At 35.5% G+C, this 18,604-nt stretch overlaps 1 protein-coding gene across 5 annotated transcripts in view; it reads left to right on the top strand.

The window, feature by feature from the left end:
- Positions 1-18,604, top strand: part of PIAS1 (protein inhibitor of activated STAT 1) — a 127,922-nt gene that overhangs the window by 32,830 nt on the left and 76,488 nt on the right. For 4 of the 5 annotated variants that reach the window (XM_086322818.1, XM_086322817.1, XM_086322819.1 and 1 more), the window contains exon 2: positions 4,057-4,501. The exons of the other annotated variant lie outside the window; for it this stretch is intronic. In XM_086322818.1, the coding sequence (XP_086178944.1) occupies positions 4,057-4,501 (445 nt within the window). The remainder of the gene's footprint in view (positions 1-4,056; positions 4,502-18,604) is intronic. 5 annotated transcript variants of the gene reach the window in all.

Here is an 18,604-nt window from a genome sequence, read left to right as displayed (position 1 = left end):
TAATCATGTACTTTTGGCTCATCTGTGAATATTATTTACAGCCATAGTAATAATGTAAACACCAGCAATTGATTCAACCAAAAATGATGATGGAGAGGTGGAGGTAGGGACTTCCCTGGTGGTCCAGAGGTTAAGACTCCGCGCTCCCAGTGCAGGGGGCCGGAATTCATCCCTGGTCAGGGAGCTAGATCCCACATGCCACAACTAAGAGTTTGTATTCTGCAACTAAAGATCTTGCATGCTGCAAGTTAAAAAAAAAGCAAAAAAGATCTTGCATGCCGCAACTAAGACCGAGAAGAGCCAAATAAATATTTTTAAAAAGAAAGATGGAGGTAGAGGAGATATAACAGATCTAAATCGTTATCTTTTAATAGGAAATAATTTTTAAATTTAAAATATTATTTTAAATAACTCTAAAAGACCTACTATATAGTAGAAATGGAGGGGAAATGCCAGAAGAAACAGCTAAAAAGACTTGAAAATGGTTGCCTTAAGGATGTGAAAAATGGGGGCAGGGCAAGGGACATGTTTTCCTTCTAAAATTTTGACTTTTAAAACTGTATGCATTTCTATCTGATTAAAAAGATTCATTTTAGAAAGATCTCCTTTACAGAATGCTTTCTATACAGAATATATACATTTCTCAGACATTCTAAATTCTTCAGGATTCTGAGAACTATCATTTGGGCATGTAGAGTCAGCACAGTGCTATCCGAGAAGGCAGTGATTTCTAGTAGTAGCAGTGGTTGATGTTATCTTTAGTTATAAATGTTCATTTTGTTATAGTGTTAACAAATGGAGATTTTAAACACATGGAAGATTAAAATACCCTGCATTTCAACATTTCAGATGTGTTAAGTTTACCTCTCTTGTCAGCACTTTGCACTGTGAATTGACTGTTCCATGCTTCTCTGAAGTTTTTGGTTTGAGTAATAGATAACTTCAGATATTTGTGTTTCCTACCCTCTTTCACTTGATTTTTTAAATACTGCATGCTTATTACAGACCTTAAGATTATGCAGAAGCTGCTCCAGTAATAGCAATAGATAGAGCCTCATCTTTCACTATATCTGATTATAAGGAGCAGTGGTTAATTTGAATCCAGAAGTTTTCTTTTATCTTAACCACCAATTATTTTAAGGCTAAAATATTGAAGCTTGAAGTTGAGATTGAATATTAAATAAATTGATCTTTTTCCCTAACTAAAAGGCATGTGGTTTGTTTTCTCTAAAAGACAATAACGTAGTATGAAAGTACGTTTGGCGTAGAAGTAGTTGTGTAACATTCAACAAATTTCTTAACCTTTCTAGGGCTAAGTTTTTCCATGTGTAAAATGAGGACAGTAATTATGATTAATTATGCATCCTGTGATAACAAAACCAAAAATTATACCTATGTCATTAACTTTTTTCTTTTGATGATCAATCAGAAGATTTAATTTTATGTGAGTTGTCCATGTACTCTTCCATAGAAATAGAGCAGTAATCCATCTGTGCTGCATTTAAATCGTTACATCCATAAAGAGTTAGGACAAATGCTGCATTTAAATCCTTACATCCATAGAGTTAGGACAAAAGAATTTTATGGTAACCCATGAATGTTGATTTTTGTTTGTGTTTGACTTGGGAGAATGGAATGGAATTGAAATAGAAGGACACTGTTTTGAAAACTCTATTGTGTTTTCTCTGCAAAATGAAATATATTTGACCAATGTCAAATTTATTTTTAACCTATAATCTTTGAAGCATAATTCATGTTATTCTCTTAAGAGCAGAAGCTTACTTCTAATACAGTGCTTTTCTGTTGAAATCTCTGTTCCTTTTAAAATAAGTAATCTTTAAAATTATTTTATACTCTTAGGATAGGTTGAATAGTAGGGAGAAATTGACATTATAGTAATTATTTAACCTCTGATAGCAATCTAAAGAAAGATATATTTATAGGATTTGGGGTAAAATTTGTTTTTAAGGTCTACATTATATCTTTGTATGAACATAAGAACTTGAGAGTTCGTTTGGAGTTATATTTTAATTGTATGTATAACTTATCCCTGTAGAATCCATCCCCACCCTTTCTTTTAGTATGACTTTCTAATTTTGTTCATCATTCATTGTCAAGGCATTATTGTTGGGCCTTAGTGTTAGACGCTGAAGGTAACATGACCTTGTACCACAGAGGCCCTCAGTCTGATCATGGAATTGTTTGTATAAAAATAAAATTGTAGTACAGCAAAATAAGTGCCAAAATAAAGATATGAAAAATGACCAGTGAGAGTAGTGAAAAGGGAATCATTTAGTTCTGCCAGGCCTAAAAGGCAAGGATGACAAAAGCTGAGCTTGGAGGAGACCAGGCCGGAGAAGGTGGGGGAAGGGCTCAGAGTTTTTTTGATTAACCACCTGTATTGCATATAAAGCTCTTTATACACTTGTTTTTCTGTTTTTCTTAAATGTTGTGTAATATGTAGGTAACTTCTAGATGATTGGCTTGAAATGGATGTCATTTCAGGGAGTGGTCATAAATGAGGAAAGCCAGTTCAGCTTTCGTGTTACTGGTATTTGGGATGAGGCCTTCCTGATGGCTCAGTGGTAAGGAATCCGCCTGAGAATGCAGGAGACACAGACATGGGTTCAATCCCTGGGTTGGAAAGGTCTCCTAGAGGAGGAAATGGCAACCCACTCCAGTATTCTTACCTGGACAATCCCATGGACAGAGGAGCCTGGTGGGCTACAGCCCATGGGGTTGCAGAGTCAGATGCGACTGAGCACACGTGCATGAGTGTACAAAACAGGTGGGAAAATAGAGAGCAGATGATGAGCTTACATGTGTCTTTCATCCTGACACCTTCTGTCAGTGGTGGTAAAGTCAGGATTCTGCTGTTAATAGCTGTTACGATCTTGGGTCATATTTCCTTTTGGGTTTCATTTTCCTCAACTTTAAAATGAGAGAATTGGTATACATTGATATTTCCTGTTGGTGGTCTCTTAGTATTAAAAGTTGGGGGAAAAGGAGAAAGAAATTTGGGAACAGAGAGTTAAACAAAGTTAGATTTCTTTACTACAGGCTATGGATTTTGACATGTGGATTAAATTCCAGGACTTTTTAGCTGCACGTGTGGGATCTTAGTTTCCACATGAGGGATTGAACCCAGGCCCTCAGCAGTAAAAGCAGAATCCTAATCCCTGGACTGACCGTGAAGTCCCAATTTCTGGACGCTTTAGCCTAGCTTTGCCAATAGAGTCAATAGTATATTTCCAGTTTCATCCTAATGGTTTAATGAAAGATCATGGTATTTAAAATTACATGTATCTGTAATTTTACATGTAAAATTACATGTATCTGGGTTTGAATCCTGGTTGATATTTATTACAGTAGCTAAGTGGCCTTAGGTAAGTTACTCAACCTTTCTTAACTAGTTTCTTCACATGTAAAGCAGGAAGGGTAACACCTTGTGGTGGTGTAAAGATTTAAGGACAAACCGTATGAAAATACCATATGTATCTGGTATATAATGGGTCAAAAAAGGTATAGTTTAAGCCCTATAAATCCCCAAATTAGTATAGAATACAATATTGTCTGTAATGTTACAATATTTGTATCATGCTTTCATCTGGTGCTTGAGGTAGACTATTTATGTATTTCACATGTATGTATATAATTTTCCCCGAGAAAACAGATATTCTTGAGGGCTCATTATCTTGCCATCCACATAGCACTCAGTACTCTCTGGGAGACTTAGTAAGTGCTTGGTAAAGACCTGACGTTTTCACTATAACAATAAAATGAGGTGAGGTGTGGTTCTACCTCACGTCTGCTTTATTTTACAGTTTTCATAACCCTATATAGAAGTTAGTGGGTTTATGAACATTAATTTTAAATTTCTTTGTTTACTTACTCTAAATGGTTAGATTTTTAAGTTTGAAATAACTAGAATTGACTGTAACAGAACTGGCTTTTGTAAACAAAACATAAGGATAAAATGTTATAATAAAGTATCATTTAATGTTGTAAATTATGTTATTGGATTACTAATGTTTCACATTTTGTTTTGTCTCTAAGCAAATGGTTATGAGCCTTAGAGTTTCTGAACTCCAAGTACTGTTGGGCTACGCTGGGAGAAACAAGCACGGACGCAAACACGAACTTCTCACAAAAGCCCTGCATTTGCTAAAGGCTGGCTGCAGTCCTGCTGTACAAATGAAAATTAAAGAACTCTATAGGCGGAGGTTCCCCCAGAAAATCATGACGCCTGCGGACTTGTCCATCCCCAACGTACATTCAAGTCCTATGCCAGCAACTTTGTCTCCATCTACCATTCCACAACTCACTTATGATGGTCACCCTGCATCATCACCGTTACTCCCTGTTTCTCTTCTGGGACCTAAACATGAACTGGAACTCCCACATCTTACATCAGCTCTTCACCCAGTCCATCCGGATATAAAACTTCAAAAATTACCATTTTATGATTTACTGGATGAACTGATAAAACCCACCAGTCTAGGTAAGATTATTCTATAATGGTTGTTTGGTTACTATTGGAGGATACATTTTCACTTTTGAGTTTGAATGTAACCCAGATTATCATTCATAATGAATTTTATATTTGGTAGTAGCATCCAGATGGTAATAAGAATCTTTCAGTTTTAGACAAAATCAAATATATATAGGCTGTCTTTTAGACAGGAAAAAAGTATATTCAGGTCTTCAGTGATGGGTGCTGATAACGTGAATGGTAAAAACTTTCCAAAAATATAAATGTTTTTAAAAGTATAATATTTTAGATTGTTGATTAATATTTTATAGTAACTGTTACAAAATCAAAACCCAGTAATTACTGTCAGTCTCTGAATTGTTTTTAATTTTTAAGGGTTGATGACATCTAAAATGACTTGATATTTTTGATTATTTAAATGAGTAAATGGTTTAAATTATTATAGAAGGAGATGTGAGTTTTGATGTGTAGTATTTCAATTTCAGTTGACTTTTTCAAGTGAATATGTGTGTCTTACAGGTACACACATGATCATGGTTATATAATACTAATACACACTTGGAATTTCATGTACTATGTTTTCCCATTGTTTGGTCAGTGTCTAATATATTAATAGAATTCGATGTATTAATCAACTACAAGTTTTAATTGCTGTATGCTCCCTTACTTTATTTAAGGTAGAAGAAAACTGACCCTGTTGGGATCTCTGATACGTTCAGTGTAATACATTTAAAATATCAGGCTTCCAGATGCTGGTTTGTTGTTAAAAATCAGTGATTGCCAAACTGTGGCTGGAAAGGCAAATCCTGCCTGCAGCCTGTTTTGATGGATCTGAGCTAAGAACTTTTTTTATTTTGATATCCCTAAAGGGTTGTAAAGTAAAAACAAAGACGAAGAAGAATATGCACCAGAGACCATGCATGTCTGCAAAACCTTAAAATATTTACTGTCTGGCTTTTACAGAAAAAATTTGTCAATCCCTGTTACAAATCAGTAAACATTTCAGTTTGGGGGATTGGTGAGTGTTGAATTTTGAGAACATTTACAGAAATTCTTGAACTAGGAAATGTTTGTTTTAAATTATTTAGCAGAATACATGAAAAAATTGATTATAGGAGTCATTTTCAAACAACATGAATTTTATCACATTTGTAAAATAGCCATTAATAAGGAAACACTTGTTGAGAACCTGCTGTAAACTAAAACTTATACACGCTCATTATAAAAAGTGAAAGTGCCAAATTCCCTTCCTCATTAGCACTTCAGTGTGTATGCATACATAAGCACGTTAATGTTTCTCGTGTTTAAGAAGGAATCATATTGTACATAGTATTCTGTGACTTGTTTCTTCCTCCCTTTGTCTTACTAATATAGTATAGACATTTCTCCTTGTTCATCTTCCCATTTTTGTTGGAGGCCATATATACACATGGGCTTCCCTTGTGGCTCAGCTGGTAAAAAATCCGCCTGCAATGTGGGAGACCTGGGTTCGATCCCTGGGTTGGGAAGATCCCCTGGAGAAGGGAAAGGCTACCCACTCCAGTATTCTGGCCTGGAGAATTCCATGGACTGTATAGTCCATGGGATCACAAAGAGTCGAACACAACTGAGTGACTTTCACATCACACATATATACATACACATGTGTATACATACACATGCGTATATAATGTGTATGTGTACATGTGTGAGCATGTGTATATATAGTAGCTCATTTCTTATTAAAGACTTAATTCTGTGTTCTAAATAAGTCCTCTATTAAAAGACATATTTTCTAGTTTTTCGCTGCCAAAAACATGGTTAATAATTAGCATATCTTGTTTTCAGTTTCACTAATATGAATTTCAGGTACCAGAGTGAATAGATGATGTTTACATACATGTCTATTAAATTTTGTTATGAAGAGTAGAAATGCACACTGGATATACATTATGGTTATATTGAATAATATTTTAAATAAATAAAATTGAACATTTAAATTATTGATATTTAACTGAGGTACTTTGCTTAAGTATGTTATATGCTCACTTATAATTGTCTACACTAATTTTTTATGCCTTTGTAGCTTAATATCTTGTCTTATTACTTCAGGATACTTTATCCTTATGAACTTTTTAGTGTGTAAAAATAACGGGTAAACATCTGGTTTTCCCCTAAAAAGATAATAGAAGGAGATAGTTCATAAGAAATTATGTTAAGGCTACAGATAGCTTTTGCTATCTTTCTATATGGTATTTTCTTCTTAATGACTTTTTTAAGAGTAGTCAGTGAATTTTAAATAATATTTCTCTCTTTATGCTTCATCTGAAAAGTTATAGAATGCTTTAATGGAGTGTTTTCATGTAACAGTTTAAGAACCGTGTCATAAAGTTTTACCTATTCTTGAAATCCAATAAGTAAACCCTTGCATTTACAAAATTGACTGAAGTGCTAAAATATTTCCCATAAGGTTTATTTAATTGAACTTTCTTTGTGTTGTTGAGCCTCATTATTTGTACATTCTGGTGAGTGAATGTGTGCTGTCTCAAATTTACTTGTAAATTCAAAATCACTTCTTACAACAGTTGCATAGCCATTTAGAGACATGCACGGAGCTGCAAAAAACTGGAGTTTGCTGATGCGAGCATTCAACCTGTGGTTGATTAGGTGGTTCTTGTCTTCTTGTTTTCTGCTCTCATAAACAAATGTCCTCTTTGCACTCTACTTAATGCCACATTTTTTGCATTTCGGTGCTTTTTGTTGGTGATAACATTGTTTAAAATGGCCCCCAAACATAGTGCTGAAGTTTTGTCTATAATGTTCTGAAATGCAAAAAGGCTGTGATGTGCATTATGGAGAAAATATACATAGTATTTTTGCTCAGGCATGAATTACAGTGCTGTTGGCAGTGAACTTAGTGTTAATGAATTATCAATATATATCAAATAATGTGTCTTTAAATAGAAACACACAGAAAACAAGGTTAGATATTGATCAGTTGTTGAAAATGTTGTGATCAGAGGCTTATAGGCACTTAACCCTTTGTTTCTCCTAGGAGCAATGGTTCAGTATTCACTAACTCATTGTTTGTAGTGACTTCCTATTAATAGAACACCAGACTTTATGAATGTGTGTGTTAGTTGCTCAGTCGTGTCCGACTCTTTGTGACCCGATGGACTGTAGCCTACTAGGATCGTCTGTCCATGGGATTGTCCAGGCCAGAATACTGGAATGGGTTGCCATTCCCTTCTCCCAAGGGATCTTCCTGACCCAGGGATTGAACCCAGCTCCCCTGCATTGCAGGCATATTCTTTACCATCTGAACCACCAGGGAAGCCTGTCTTCATGAATAAATCCATTATTTTTGATATACACACAAAATGCTAGGTGGTATAGAATTGCTTAGTGGGATGTAAATAGATTTCTAGTTTCTCACTCTTATCATAGAAATAAAATAAAACAATTTGGTTATACATAGGAAGCTCACCAGAAAGTGATTTGTGGGAGTTTATTGATCCAGTAAATATTTGTGGGATGGAAATACTCAGAGACTCTGAAAAGATTGAAAAAAGATTCTGAGTAATCTGCAAGAGTTTAGAATGAAAATATTTTAAAGCCCTGCTAAGTAACAGAAACGATTGAAAAAAAGAATTTGTAAGATTTTTAACATTGTTAAAAGACTTTCTCTGTACTTCATTAATTGAAGTGACTACCTCATTGTAGAATTCAGTTTTCTAAAGGATGGCTTTTGCTAGTAGGTCGTTTGTTTTGAATCTAGAAAACTATTTTCTGAAAAATTAAATGCCTTGCAGCATTCTCTTTCTTTCTCAACATAACATACATTTAAAATCATTACAAACTCTTAAGAATTTAGTTTTGACCTGTACTTAGCGATCATTTGAGTCCAGAATGTGATGGATAAATTTAATTTTTCATTTTTTCCCCTTCCATTTTATCTGTAAGCACTAAATTTAGACAGAGTTTAAGAGGTTCCAGTGTAAGCTGAATGTTTGTATTGTATGCATGGTTCGTGTTTCTAACTAAAAACAATAGTTTTGGCATTCCCCTACTTTATTAGATAATTTTTATCCATTTTTATAATCATTTTATTTCTTTGCTATGCTATGGTATGCTAAGTCACTTCAGTCGTGTCCGACTCCATGCGACCCTATAGACGGCAGCCCACCAGGCTCCCCCGTCCCTGGGATTCTCCAGGCAAGAACACTGGAGTGGGTTGCCATTTCCTTCTCCAATGCATGAAAGTGAAAAGTGAAAGTGAAGTTGCTCAGTCGTGTCCGACTGTTAGCGACCCCATGGACTGCAGCCTACCAGGCTCCTCCGTCCGTGGGATTTTCCAGGCAAGAGTACTGGAGTGGGGTGCCATTTATTTCTTTAATAGTAAGTAATTTTAAGGTCCTTCTTCATTTTGGAACACATATTAAAGAGAACTCTTTTCATTGTCCATAGTAACTGGAAGAATTGGGAGATCAGGTGAAAGTGGTTATAAAGTAAAATGCTTAATTTTCTGTGTATTTTTGTCCTTCAGTATTAAAATCCAGTTTGTTCTATGAGGCCTATTTCAGATGCTTTGATGTTTCCCATCCAAATCAGTTTCACTTTCTTGCATGCTCTTAATAAAATTTGGTTATTTATTCCTCAAGATTAACTCTGATATATTCATCTGTATACTCTCAAAAGAACCTTTTATGTGGTAACCACAGTAAATACTTATTAGCACTCCACTTTATTTAAATACAATAAATAAAGTCTTTTCTAATGTTTTTTTGCAAAGAATCTGAAACACATTTTAATTGATCATATGGATGTCATCCTTCAGTTTGTCATGAAGCAAGTCACTTTTTTCAGTCTTTTTTAAAATTATTTTTTATTGATGTATAGTTGATTTACAATGTTGTGTTAGTTTCTGCTATACAACAAAGTGAATCAGCTATACATATACATACATCCACTCTGTTTTTAGATTGTTTTCCATATAGGTCATTACAGAGAATTGAGTAGAGTTCCCTGTTCTATACAGTAGGTTCTTGCTATCTGTTCTCTATATAGTAGTGTGTATATGTCAATCCCAGTCTCCCAATTTATCCCTCCCTCACTCTTTTTATAAGTCTTGGAGGGTGGCTTCTATATAGGTTTTAATGTTTGTCAAACAGTCTTTTTCATTAAACACCACAGGTCTAAAACACCACATACTTTCTCACTGTGTATTTGATTTTCCTGAGTTCTGTTACGAGTAGGTCTACTTCAGTGTGGAACGGTGTATTGATACTCCTAGGTAAGTTCAACAGCCTAGTGTATAGGGTTTATAGTCTCAGTATTTTAGAAAGCTAGGTCAGTCTGTTTCCTTTTTAAAGTAGAACATTTGCATAAAGGAAATTACAGTATTTTAGACTTGGGAAGATGTGTGAATAATTTATAGAAAATATTTGAATTAATATATATTTATTCATCCGATTATACACACACATACACACACACACACACTTGATTTTTTGCCTTAGGAAACAAGACAACAGATGGTGTCAGCATTCCTAAATAGTTAAAATGATCCATCTTGTTTTGTGCGGTGCGGGTAGGGTTTCTGCTACATCTTAATAACGTTGGTTACCAGTGTTTTCTGCCAAGGGCTCCTCTGGCATTGGATTAGGTTTCACAGTTTCCTTCTCCTCTCATTTTTTATAATTGAATTTGCCTTCTTTGACATGCCTAATAGCCAGTGCCTGAAGATCAGGTGATGCAAATTCAAGGACGTGGGCTCTGATAAGTACTGAAAAGGGCATTCAAAGGTTTATAATTTACTCTGCTTTTAGAAAATTTGCCTTCTAACAATTCAACACAAGCTGTGCTCTTCTGTACTTGAAATTTAGGAAATCAAAAGCACTAATTCTTTCTGTAGGCGGGTTTCTTCCCTAGAAACTTGTCTTCCTAATTTGGCAGCACTGGTTTCTTCTCTTTTCTTTTCTAAAAGATGTAGAGAATATTTATTTATTTTAAACTTTGGCAAATTTGACTAATTTGTTTCTTATGCATTTTAGTTACATTTGTTGTTGTATACAGTAGTATCACCATACACTAGTGTCCATTAAGAAATGTAAATTGCAATTTTATTTTTAAAACTTTTTATTAAAATATTTGTAATAGTTTCAAGTATGTAGTAAAGTGATTCAGCTTCATAAATATATATTCTTTTTAATTATAGTTTATTACAAAATACTGAGTATAGTTCTCTATGCTATACAGTGGGTCCTTGTTGGTTATATATTTTATGTATAGAAGTGTGTATATTTTATTCCCAGACTCCTAATTTAAACCCCCTCCCCCTCCCCTGGCAACCATAAATTTGTTTTCTGTGTGAGCCTATTTCTGTTTTATCAAAATGAAACTGTTAGTCTCTTGGTCTATTTATTATATTTAATTTTTACTCAAAATACATTTTTAATGCATTTTTATTTAATGTAAAAGTCAGAAGTTACCAAAGAGTTTATAGTGAAAAGGAAGTCTCTCTCCTAATTTTATTTCAACCACAGGTGTTGCTTTCAGTTCCTTTTATGTCTTTCCAGAAAGTTTTTGTCCTCATATTTGCCTCATTCTTTTTTTAGCATCTGCTTAGTATGCAGTTGATTGGACTGTGTTTTATTAAATATTCTTCTGTTGATTGACATTTATTTTCCTGTTATTAAAAACTGTATTACACAGAAAAGCTGTATTACACAGATTGTTCTGGGATATATATCCCTATGCACATGTCCAAATATATCCAATATTTTTAAAAGATAAATTCCTAGAAGTAGAATGTCTGTTTAAAATTTTGATAGATGTTGCCAAATTTCCCTCCAGAAAAGGTTTTTGCCAATTCATAATGCTAGTGGCTATGTAGAGAATATTTTTTTCCCTATGCCTCAGCAATACTCTTACTAAACTTTTTGAACGCTTCAAATTAGGTGAGTATCTGTAACATTGAAGTTTTTACTTGCGTCTCTTAAGAGTGAGGATTTAGTTTGTTTAAGATGGTTCTGTTTCTTTCTCTTTGAACTGTTCTGTGAACTTTGCTCATTTAAAAATTGGTTTATGGGACTTCCGTGGCATCTATGGGACTTCCCTGACGGTCTAGTGGTTAAGTCTTTGCCTTTCAATGCAGGGGATGCAGGTTCGATCCCTTGTCGGGGAGCTCAGATCCCAAATGCCTTGCAGCCAAACAACCAAAAGGAAAGACAGAGGCAATATTGTAACAAATTCAATAAAACCTTAAAAAATGGTCCTATTAAAAAAACATCTTAAGGAAAGTAACATTTATTTCAAAGAATAAGCTTAATCTGAGAAATGAGAAAATACAGAACCAAAGAAAAATTGTCAAGCAGTCAACATATTAAAAGTTTAGTCATTAAATTCAAGGACTTAAAAAAAAATTGGTTTTCTCTGATCTGTAAAATTAAGGAATTTAGCACTTTGTGATATAATTCACAACTGTTTTTTCTATTGTGAGATCTTTTGACTTCATTTATGATTTGTGTTGGAAATTTGCATTCCACTCCTTTTTATTGCTAAGTAGTAGTTCATGGTATGCATGTGTCAGTTTCTCTACGTTTTTACCTGTTGAAGGGTGTTTTGGTTTTCTTCAATTTTTGCTACTACAAATAATGTTATAAGCACTAATGTGCAGTTTTTTTTTTCCTTTTTTCTTGTTCATATATAGGTTTTTGTATGGACGTAAGTTTCCTCTTTCTTTCCTTAATACATACCCAGTAGTGAGTTTTCTGAGTCCTAAGTATGTGTTTAGTTTTTTGAAGAAACACCAAACTGTTTTCCTGAGTGTGCATACCATTTTATGCTTCCACTGGCAATATATGAGAGATCCAGTTTCTCTTCATCCTTGCCAGCTTATGTTATTATTGCTTTTTATTTTCAGAGTTTAATTATGTATGTAGTGATATCTCATTGTATTCTAATTTGTATTTCCCTAATCGCTAATGATGATGTTGAACATCTTTCCATGTGTGTATTTGCTGAAATATTTGTACATTTCTTTCACATTGTTTTCCTTATTTTTCTAATTGGAGGATAATTGCTTTACAATATTGTGCTGATTTCTGCCGTACATCAAAATGAATCAGCCACAGATATGCATATGTCCCCTCCTTCCTGAGCCCCACTCCCATCTCCCACCGCATCCCACCCCTCTAGGTTGTCACAGAGCACTGGGTTGAGCTCCCTTGTTACACAGCCAATTCCCGCTGCATGTCTATTTTACATATGGTCATGTATATCTTTCCATGCCCTTCTCCATTCGTCCCACCCTCTCCTTGCCCTGCTGTGTCCACAAGTCTCTTCTCTATTTCTGTGTCTCCCCTGCTGCCCTGCAAGTAGGTTCATCAGGACCATCTTTCTAGATTCCATACACATGAGTTAATATACAGTATTTGTCTTACTCTTTCTGACTGACTTCACTCTGTAATAGGCTCTAGGTTCATCCAGCTCATTAGGACTGACAATGAGTAATAGCCATTGTATATATGTACCACAGGTTTTGTATCCAGTCATCTGTTGCTTCCATGTCCTAGCTGTTGTACAAAGTGAACACTGGGGTACATAGGTCTCTTTCAGTTACAGTTTTCTCGGGGTCTATGCCCAGTAGTAGGATTGTTGAGTGATACTGTAGTTCTGTTCCTAGTTTTTTAAATAATCTCCATATTCTTCTTCTGGAGAAGGAAATGGCAACCCACTCCAGTATTCTTGTCTGGAGAATCCCATGGATGGTGGAACCTGGTAGGCTACAGTCCATGGGGTCCCAAAGAGTCGGACACGACTGAGCAACTTCACTTCACTTCACTTCACACTCTTCTTCATAGTGGCTGTATCACTTTACATGCTCAACGTGCAAAAAGGTTCCCTTTTCTCCACATCCTGTCCGGCATTTATTGTTTGTAGATTTTTTAATGATGGCCATTCTGACCAGCGTGAGGTGATACCTCACTGTAGTTTTGATTTTCATTTCTCTAATCATGAGCAATGCTGAGCATCGTTTCATGTGTTTGTTAGCCATCTGTACGTCTTTGGAGAAATGTCTGTTTACGTCTTCCACCCATTTTTTGATTGGTTTGTTTTTCTGGTATTGAGCTGGATGAGCTGCTTATGTATTTTGGAGATTAATCCTTTGTCAGTTGTTTCGTTTGCAATTATTTTCTCCCATTCTGAGCTTTGTCTTTTAATCTTATTTATTGTTTCCTTTGCTGTGCCAAAGCTTTTAAGTTTAATTTAAGTCCCTTTGCTTTTGTTTTTATTTCCATTACTGTGGGAGCTGGGTCAAAGAGGATCTTGCTGTGATATATGTCAAACGGTTTCACGTTTTTTAATTTGTTTGTTTATATAGTGTTGAATTTTGAGAGTTGCCGTATATGTATTCTAGATTCTAGTCCTTAGATACATGATTTGCAAATAGTTTTTTTTCAAGTTATAGCTTGTGTTTATTTTTTTAATTGATTATGAAATAATCATAGATTCATAGAAAATTACAAAGAAGTGCACAGTAAGGATCATCCTGCCTACCCTTCACCCAGCTTCCCCATTGTTAGCATCTTTTCTAGCTATAGTGCAATATCTTAATAACTAGAAAATTAACGTTGGTACAACTCACAGGACTTATTCAAATTATATCAGTTATTTATGCATTCATTTTTGTGTGTATACCTCTCTGCAACTTTATCACATGATTCAGTCAATTCAGTCACTCAGTCGTGTCCGACTCTTTGTGACCCCATGGACTGCAATATGCCAGGCCTCCCTGTCCATCACCAACTCCCGGAGTATACTCAAACTCATGTCCATTAAGTCCGTGATGCTATCCAGTCATCTCATCCTCTGTCGTCCCCTTCTCCTCCCACCTTCTGTGTTTCCCAGCATCAGGGTCTTTTCAAATGAGTCAGTTGTTCGCATCAGGTAGCCAAAGGATTGGAGTTTCAGCTTCAGTGTCAGTCCTTCCAAAGAATATTCAGGACTGATTTCCTTTAGGATGGACTGGTTGGATCTCCTTGCAGTCCAAGGGACTCAAGAGTCTTCTCCAACACCACAGTTCAGAAGCATCAATTCTTCGGCGCTCAGCTTTCTTTATACTCCAACTCTCACATCCATACATGACTACTGGAAAAACTATAGCCTTGACTAGATGGACCTTTGTTGGCAAAGTAAAGTTTCTGCTTTTTAATATGCTGTCTAGGTTGGACATAGCTTTTCTTCCAAGGAGCAAGCATCTTTTAATTTCATGGCTGCAATCACCATCTGCAGTGATTTTGGAGCCCCAAAAAATAAAGTCAGCCACTGTTTCCACTGTTTCCTCATCTATTTGCCATGAAGTGATGGGACCAGATGCCATGGTCTTTGTTTTCTGAATGTTGAGCTTTAAGCCAACTTTTTCACTCTCCTCTTTCACTTTCATCAAGAGGCTCTTTAGTTCTTCTTCACTTTCTGCCATAAAGGTGGTATCATCTGCATATCTGAGGTTATTGATATTTCTCCCAGCAATCTTGATTCCAGTTTGTGCTTCCTCCAGCCCAGCGTTTCTTATGATGTACTCTGCATATAAGTTAAATAAGCAGGGTGACAGTATACAGCCTTGATGTACAATATACAGCCTTGATGTACTCCTTTCCCTATTTGGAACCAGTCTGTTGTTCCATGTCCACTTCTAACTGTTGCTTCCTGACCTGCATACAGATTTCTCAAGAGGCTGGTCAGGTGGTCTGGTATTCCCTTCTCTTTCAGAATTTTCCGTAGTTTGTGGTGATCCACACGGTCAGAAGCTTTGGCATAGTCAATAAAGCAGAAATAGATGTTTTTCTGGACCTCTCTTGCTTTTTCGATAATCCAACGGATGTTGGCAATTTGATCTCTGGTTCCTCTGCCTTTTCTAAAACCAGCTTGAACATCACATCACATGGTAGCTTCATGTAACTACCGCCAAATCCACATGACTGCCTATTACTACCCTTTCATAGCCTCACTACCGTCCTCCCGCATGCCTCGTCCCTGACAACCACTAATCAGTGCTCTGTCTGTAAGTTATTTCACCAATATTAAAAAATCATGCCTTATGTCCTTTAAAGATTGGCTTTCTTCACTCAGCATAATTTCTTTGAGGTTTATCCAAGTTGTTGTGTATATCAGCAGTTCTTTTTTTATTTCTAGGAAGTGGTCTGTTGCAGGTGTTCTATTATTTAGCCATTTTATGCACTGACAGACATTTTAGATAGTTTCCAGTGTGTTGGCTATTATGCATAAAATTGATATTACCCTTTATATATGGGTTTCTGTGTGGAAATAAGTTTTTCTTTCTCTAAGATAGATGCCCGAATATTCAATTGATGAGCCATATGGTAAGTTCATTTCCAGTTTTAAAAGGAACTGCAAAATTATTTTCCACAGTTACTATGTTGTTCAGTCACTAAGTCGTGTTTGACTCTCTGCAACCCCACGGACTGCAGCACGCCAGGCTTTCTTGTCCTTCACTATCTCCTGGAGTTTACTCAAACTCATGTCCTTTGAATCGGTGATGTCATCCAACCATCTCATCCTCTGTTGTCCCCTTCTCCTCCCGCCCTCAACCTTTCCCAGCATCAAGGTCTTTTCCAATGAGTCAATTCTTTGCATTAGGTGGCCAAAGTATTGGAGCTTCAGGTTCAGCATCAGTTCTTCCAATGAATATTCAGGACTGATTTCTTTTAGGATTGACTGGTTTGAACTCCTTGCTGTCTGTGGAACTGTCAAGAGTCTTGTTCAGCACCATAGTTCAAAAGCATCAATTCTTTGGTGCTCAACCTTCTCTATGGTTCAACTCTCACATCCATACATGATTACTGGAAAGACCATAGCTTTGACTATATGGACTTTTGTCAGAAACGTGATGTCTCTGCTTTTTAATACACTGTCTAGGTTGATCATAAGTTTTTTTAAACAATCACGTTAAAATCAAATCCCATACCCTCCGAGTGGGTGACCCACAAACTGAAGAACAGTAATAGCAAAGAAGTCCCACTGTTGCAAAGATTCTAGGCCCCACATCAGACTTTCCAGCCTGGGGATCCTGCAAAGGGACTGGGAATCCCCAAGAAATCTGACTTTGAAGGACAGCAGGATTTGTTTACAGAACTTCCATAGGACTGAGGGAAACAGAGACTCTCAGAAGGCACAAACAATAACTATACCATTTTGCATTTCTACTGGCCATGTATAAGTGATCCAGTTTCTCTGACTCTTTTACATCATTTGGTGGTTTTTTTTTTTCTTTTGCCTTTCTGGTAGATGTGTAGTGATAGCTTATGATTTTAATTTGGCTTAATGGCTAATAATATTGAACATCTTTTTATTTGCTTATTTGGCATCCGAATATCCTCTTTAGTGAATTTTCTCCATATTTTTTATCCATTTTCTAATTGGAGTATTTGTTTGTTTTTTCATTATTGAGCTTTCAAAGTTCTTTATATATTCTAGATACTAGTCCTTTGTTGAATATGTGGTTTGCCAATATTTTCTCCTGTTTTGTAGTTGTTTTTTATCTTCTTGATAGGGTATTATACAGAGCAAAATTGAATTTTTTTTCTTTTATAGATCATGCTTTTGATGTAAAGTCTAAAAACTCTTTAAAGTCTAAAAACTCTTTGCTCAACTCTAGATATGTCTGAAAGATTTCTCCTGTGGTTTTTTTCCTAAAAGGTTTATATTTTTATGCTTTACCTTTAACTCTGTGCTCCATTTGTTGTTACCTTTTAAATAAGGTGAGGTTTGTCTACAGATTTCTGATTACTTCAGTATCATTTGTTTTAAAAGTGTATCCTTCCTCCATTGAATTGCTTTTTCACCTTTGTCAAAAATCACTGTCCATACTTATCTGGGTCTGTTTCTGAGTCCTTTGTTCTGTTCCACTGATCTGTTTTCTGTCTCTCACTTACATCACATGATCTTGGTTACCATAGATATATAGTCTCATAAAATTGAGCAGAGTAATTTCTCTAACTGTATTGTTTTGTTTTAAAATTTTTATAGCTATTCTAGTTTCTTTGCCTTTCCATATAAATTTTTTAAGTTGTCTTGTCTCTCTCTACCAAAAAAAAAAAAAAACCTGAGATTTTGATGGAAATCGAGTTATACCTCTATATCAACTTAGGGATAATATACAGTTTTTCTGTTGAGTCTTTCAATATATGAATGTCTTTGCATTTAATTTTTCTTTTATTTTGTTCATTAGCATTTTGTTTGTAGTTTTCAGTATACAAGTCTTACACTTGTTTATTAGAGCTGTATCTAAGTATTTCACTCTGTTGAGTGATTACAGGTGGTATTATAATTTAAATTTTGATTTTTCATGGTGGTTGTTAGTATATAGAGGTACGTTTGACTTTTTGTTCTTGATTTTCTATCTTGTGACCTTGTTGAGCTCATTAGTTCTAAGAAGGCTTTTTTTTTTTAATTTTTGAAATTTTCTATATACAGCTACAATGTCATCTGGTAATAGAGACAGTTTTATTTCTTCTTCTAGTCCCTTATATGCTGTTATCTTACTGCACTTTTTGGGATTGCAATACACTGTTGAATAATGGTGGTGAGAATGACCATCCTTTGTTTTTTAATCTGAGGGGGAAAGTCTCGAATTAAACTGTTTTTTTCCCCTCCTGCTTTTAGACTTTTCCTCATAAAGTTACCTTTGTTTTGTTACTTTTTTTAAGCTTCCTTTTTATTACTATCTGCCTGATAAAAGCTGTGTTTTTTGTTTTTTCAACCTTTGTGTTTTAAATAGTGGCTTTACTGATACATCAGTCAGTTCAGTCGCTCAGTCATGTCTGACTCTTTGTGACCCCATGGATTGCAGCGCACCAGGGTTCCCTGTCCATCACCAGCACTCAGAGCTTACACAAACTCATTTTCATCGAGTCGGTGATGCCATCCAACCATCTCATCCTCTGTTGTCCCCTTCTCCTACTTTCAATTTTTCCTAGCATCAGGGTCTTTTCAAATGAGTCAGTTCTTCACATCAGATGGCCAAATTGGAGTTGCAGCTTCAGCATCAGTCCTTCCAATGCATATTCAGGACTGATTTCCTTTAGGATTGAATTTACCATAAAATTTACT

The sequence above is a fragment of the Bos grunniens genome, chromosome 10 (genome assembly GCF_055505025.1).
Source record: "Bos grunniens cultivar Pamir isolate PY7600 chromosome 10, Bosgru_T2T1.0, whole genome shotgun sequence".
Lineage (NCBI taxonomy): Eukaryota > Metazoa > Chordata > Mammalia > Artiodactyla > Bovidae > Bos > Bos grunniens.
This window is presented reverse-complemented; position numbering and strand designations above follow the sequence as displayed.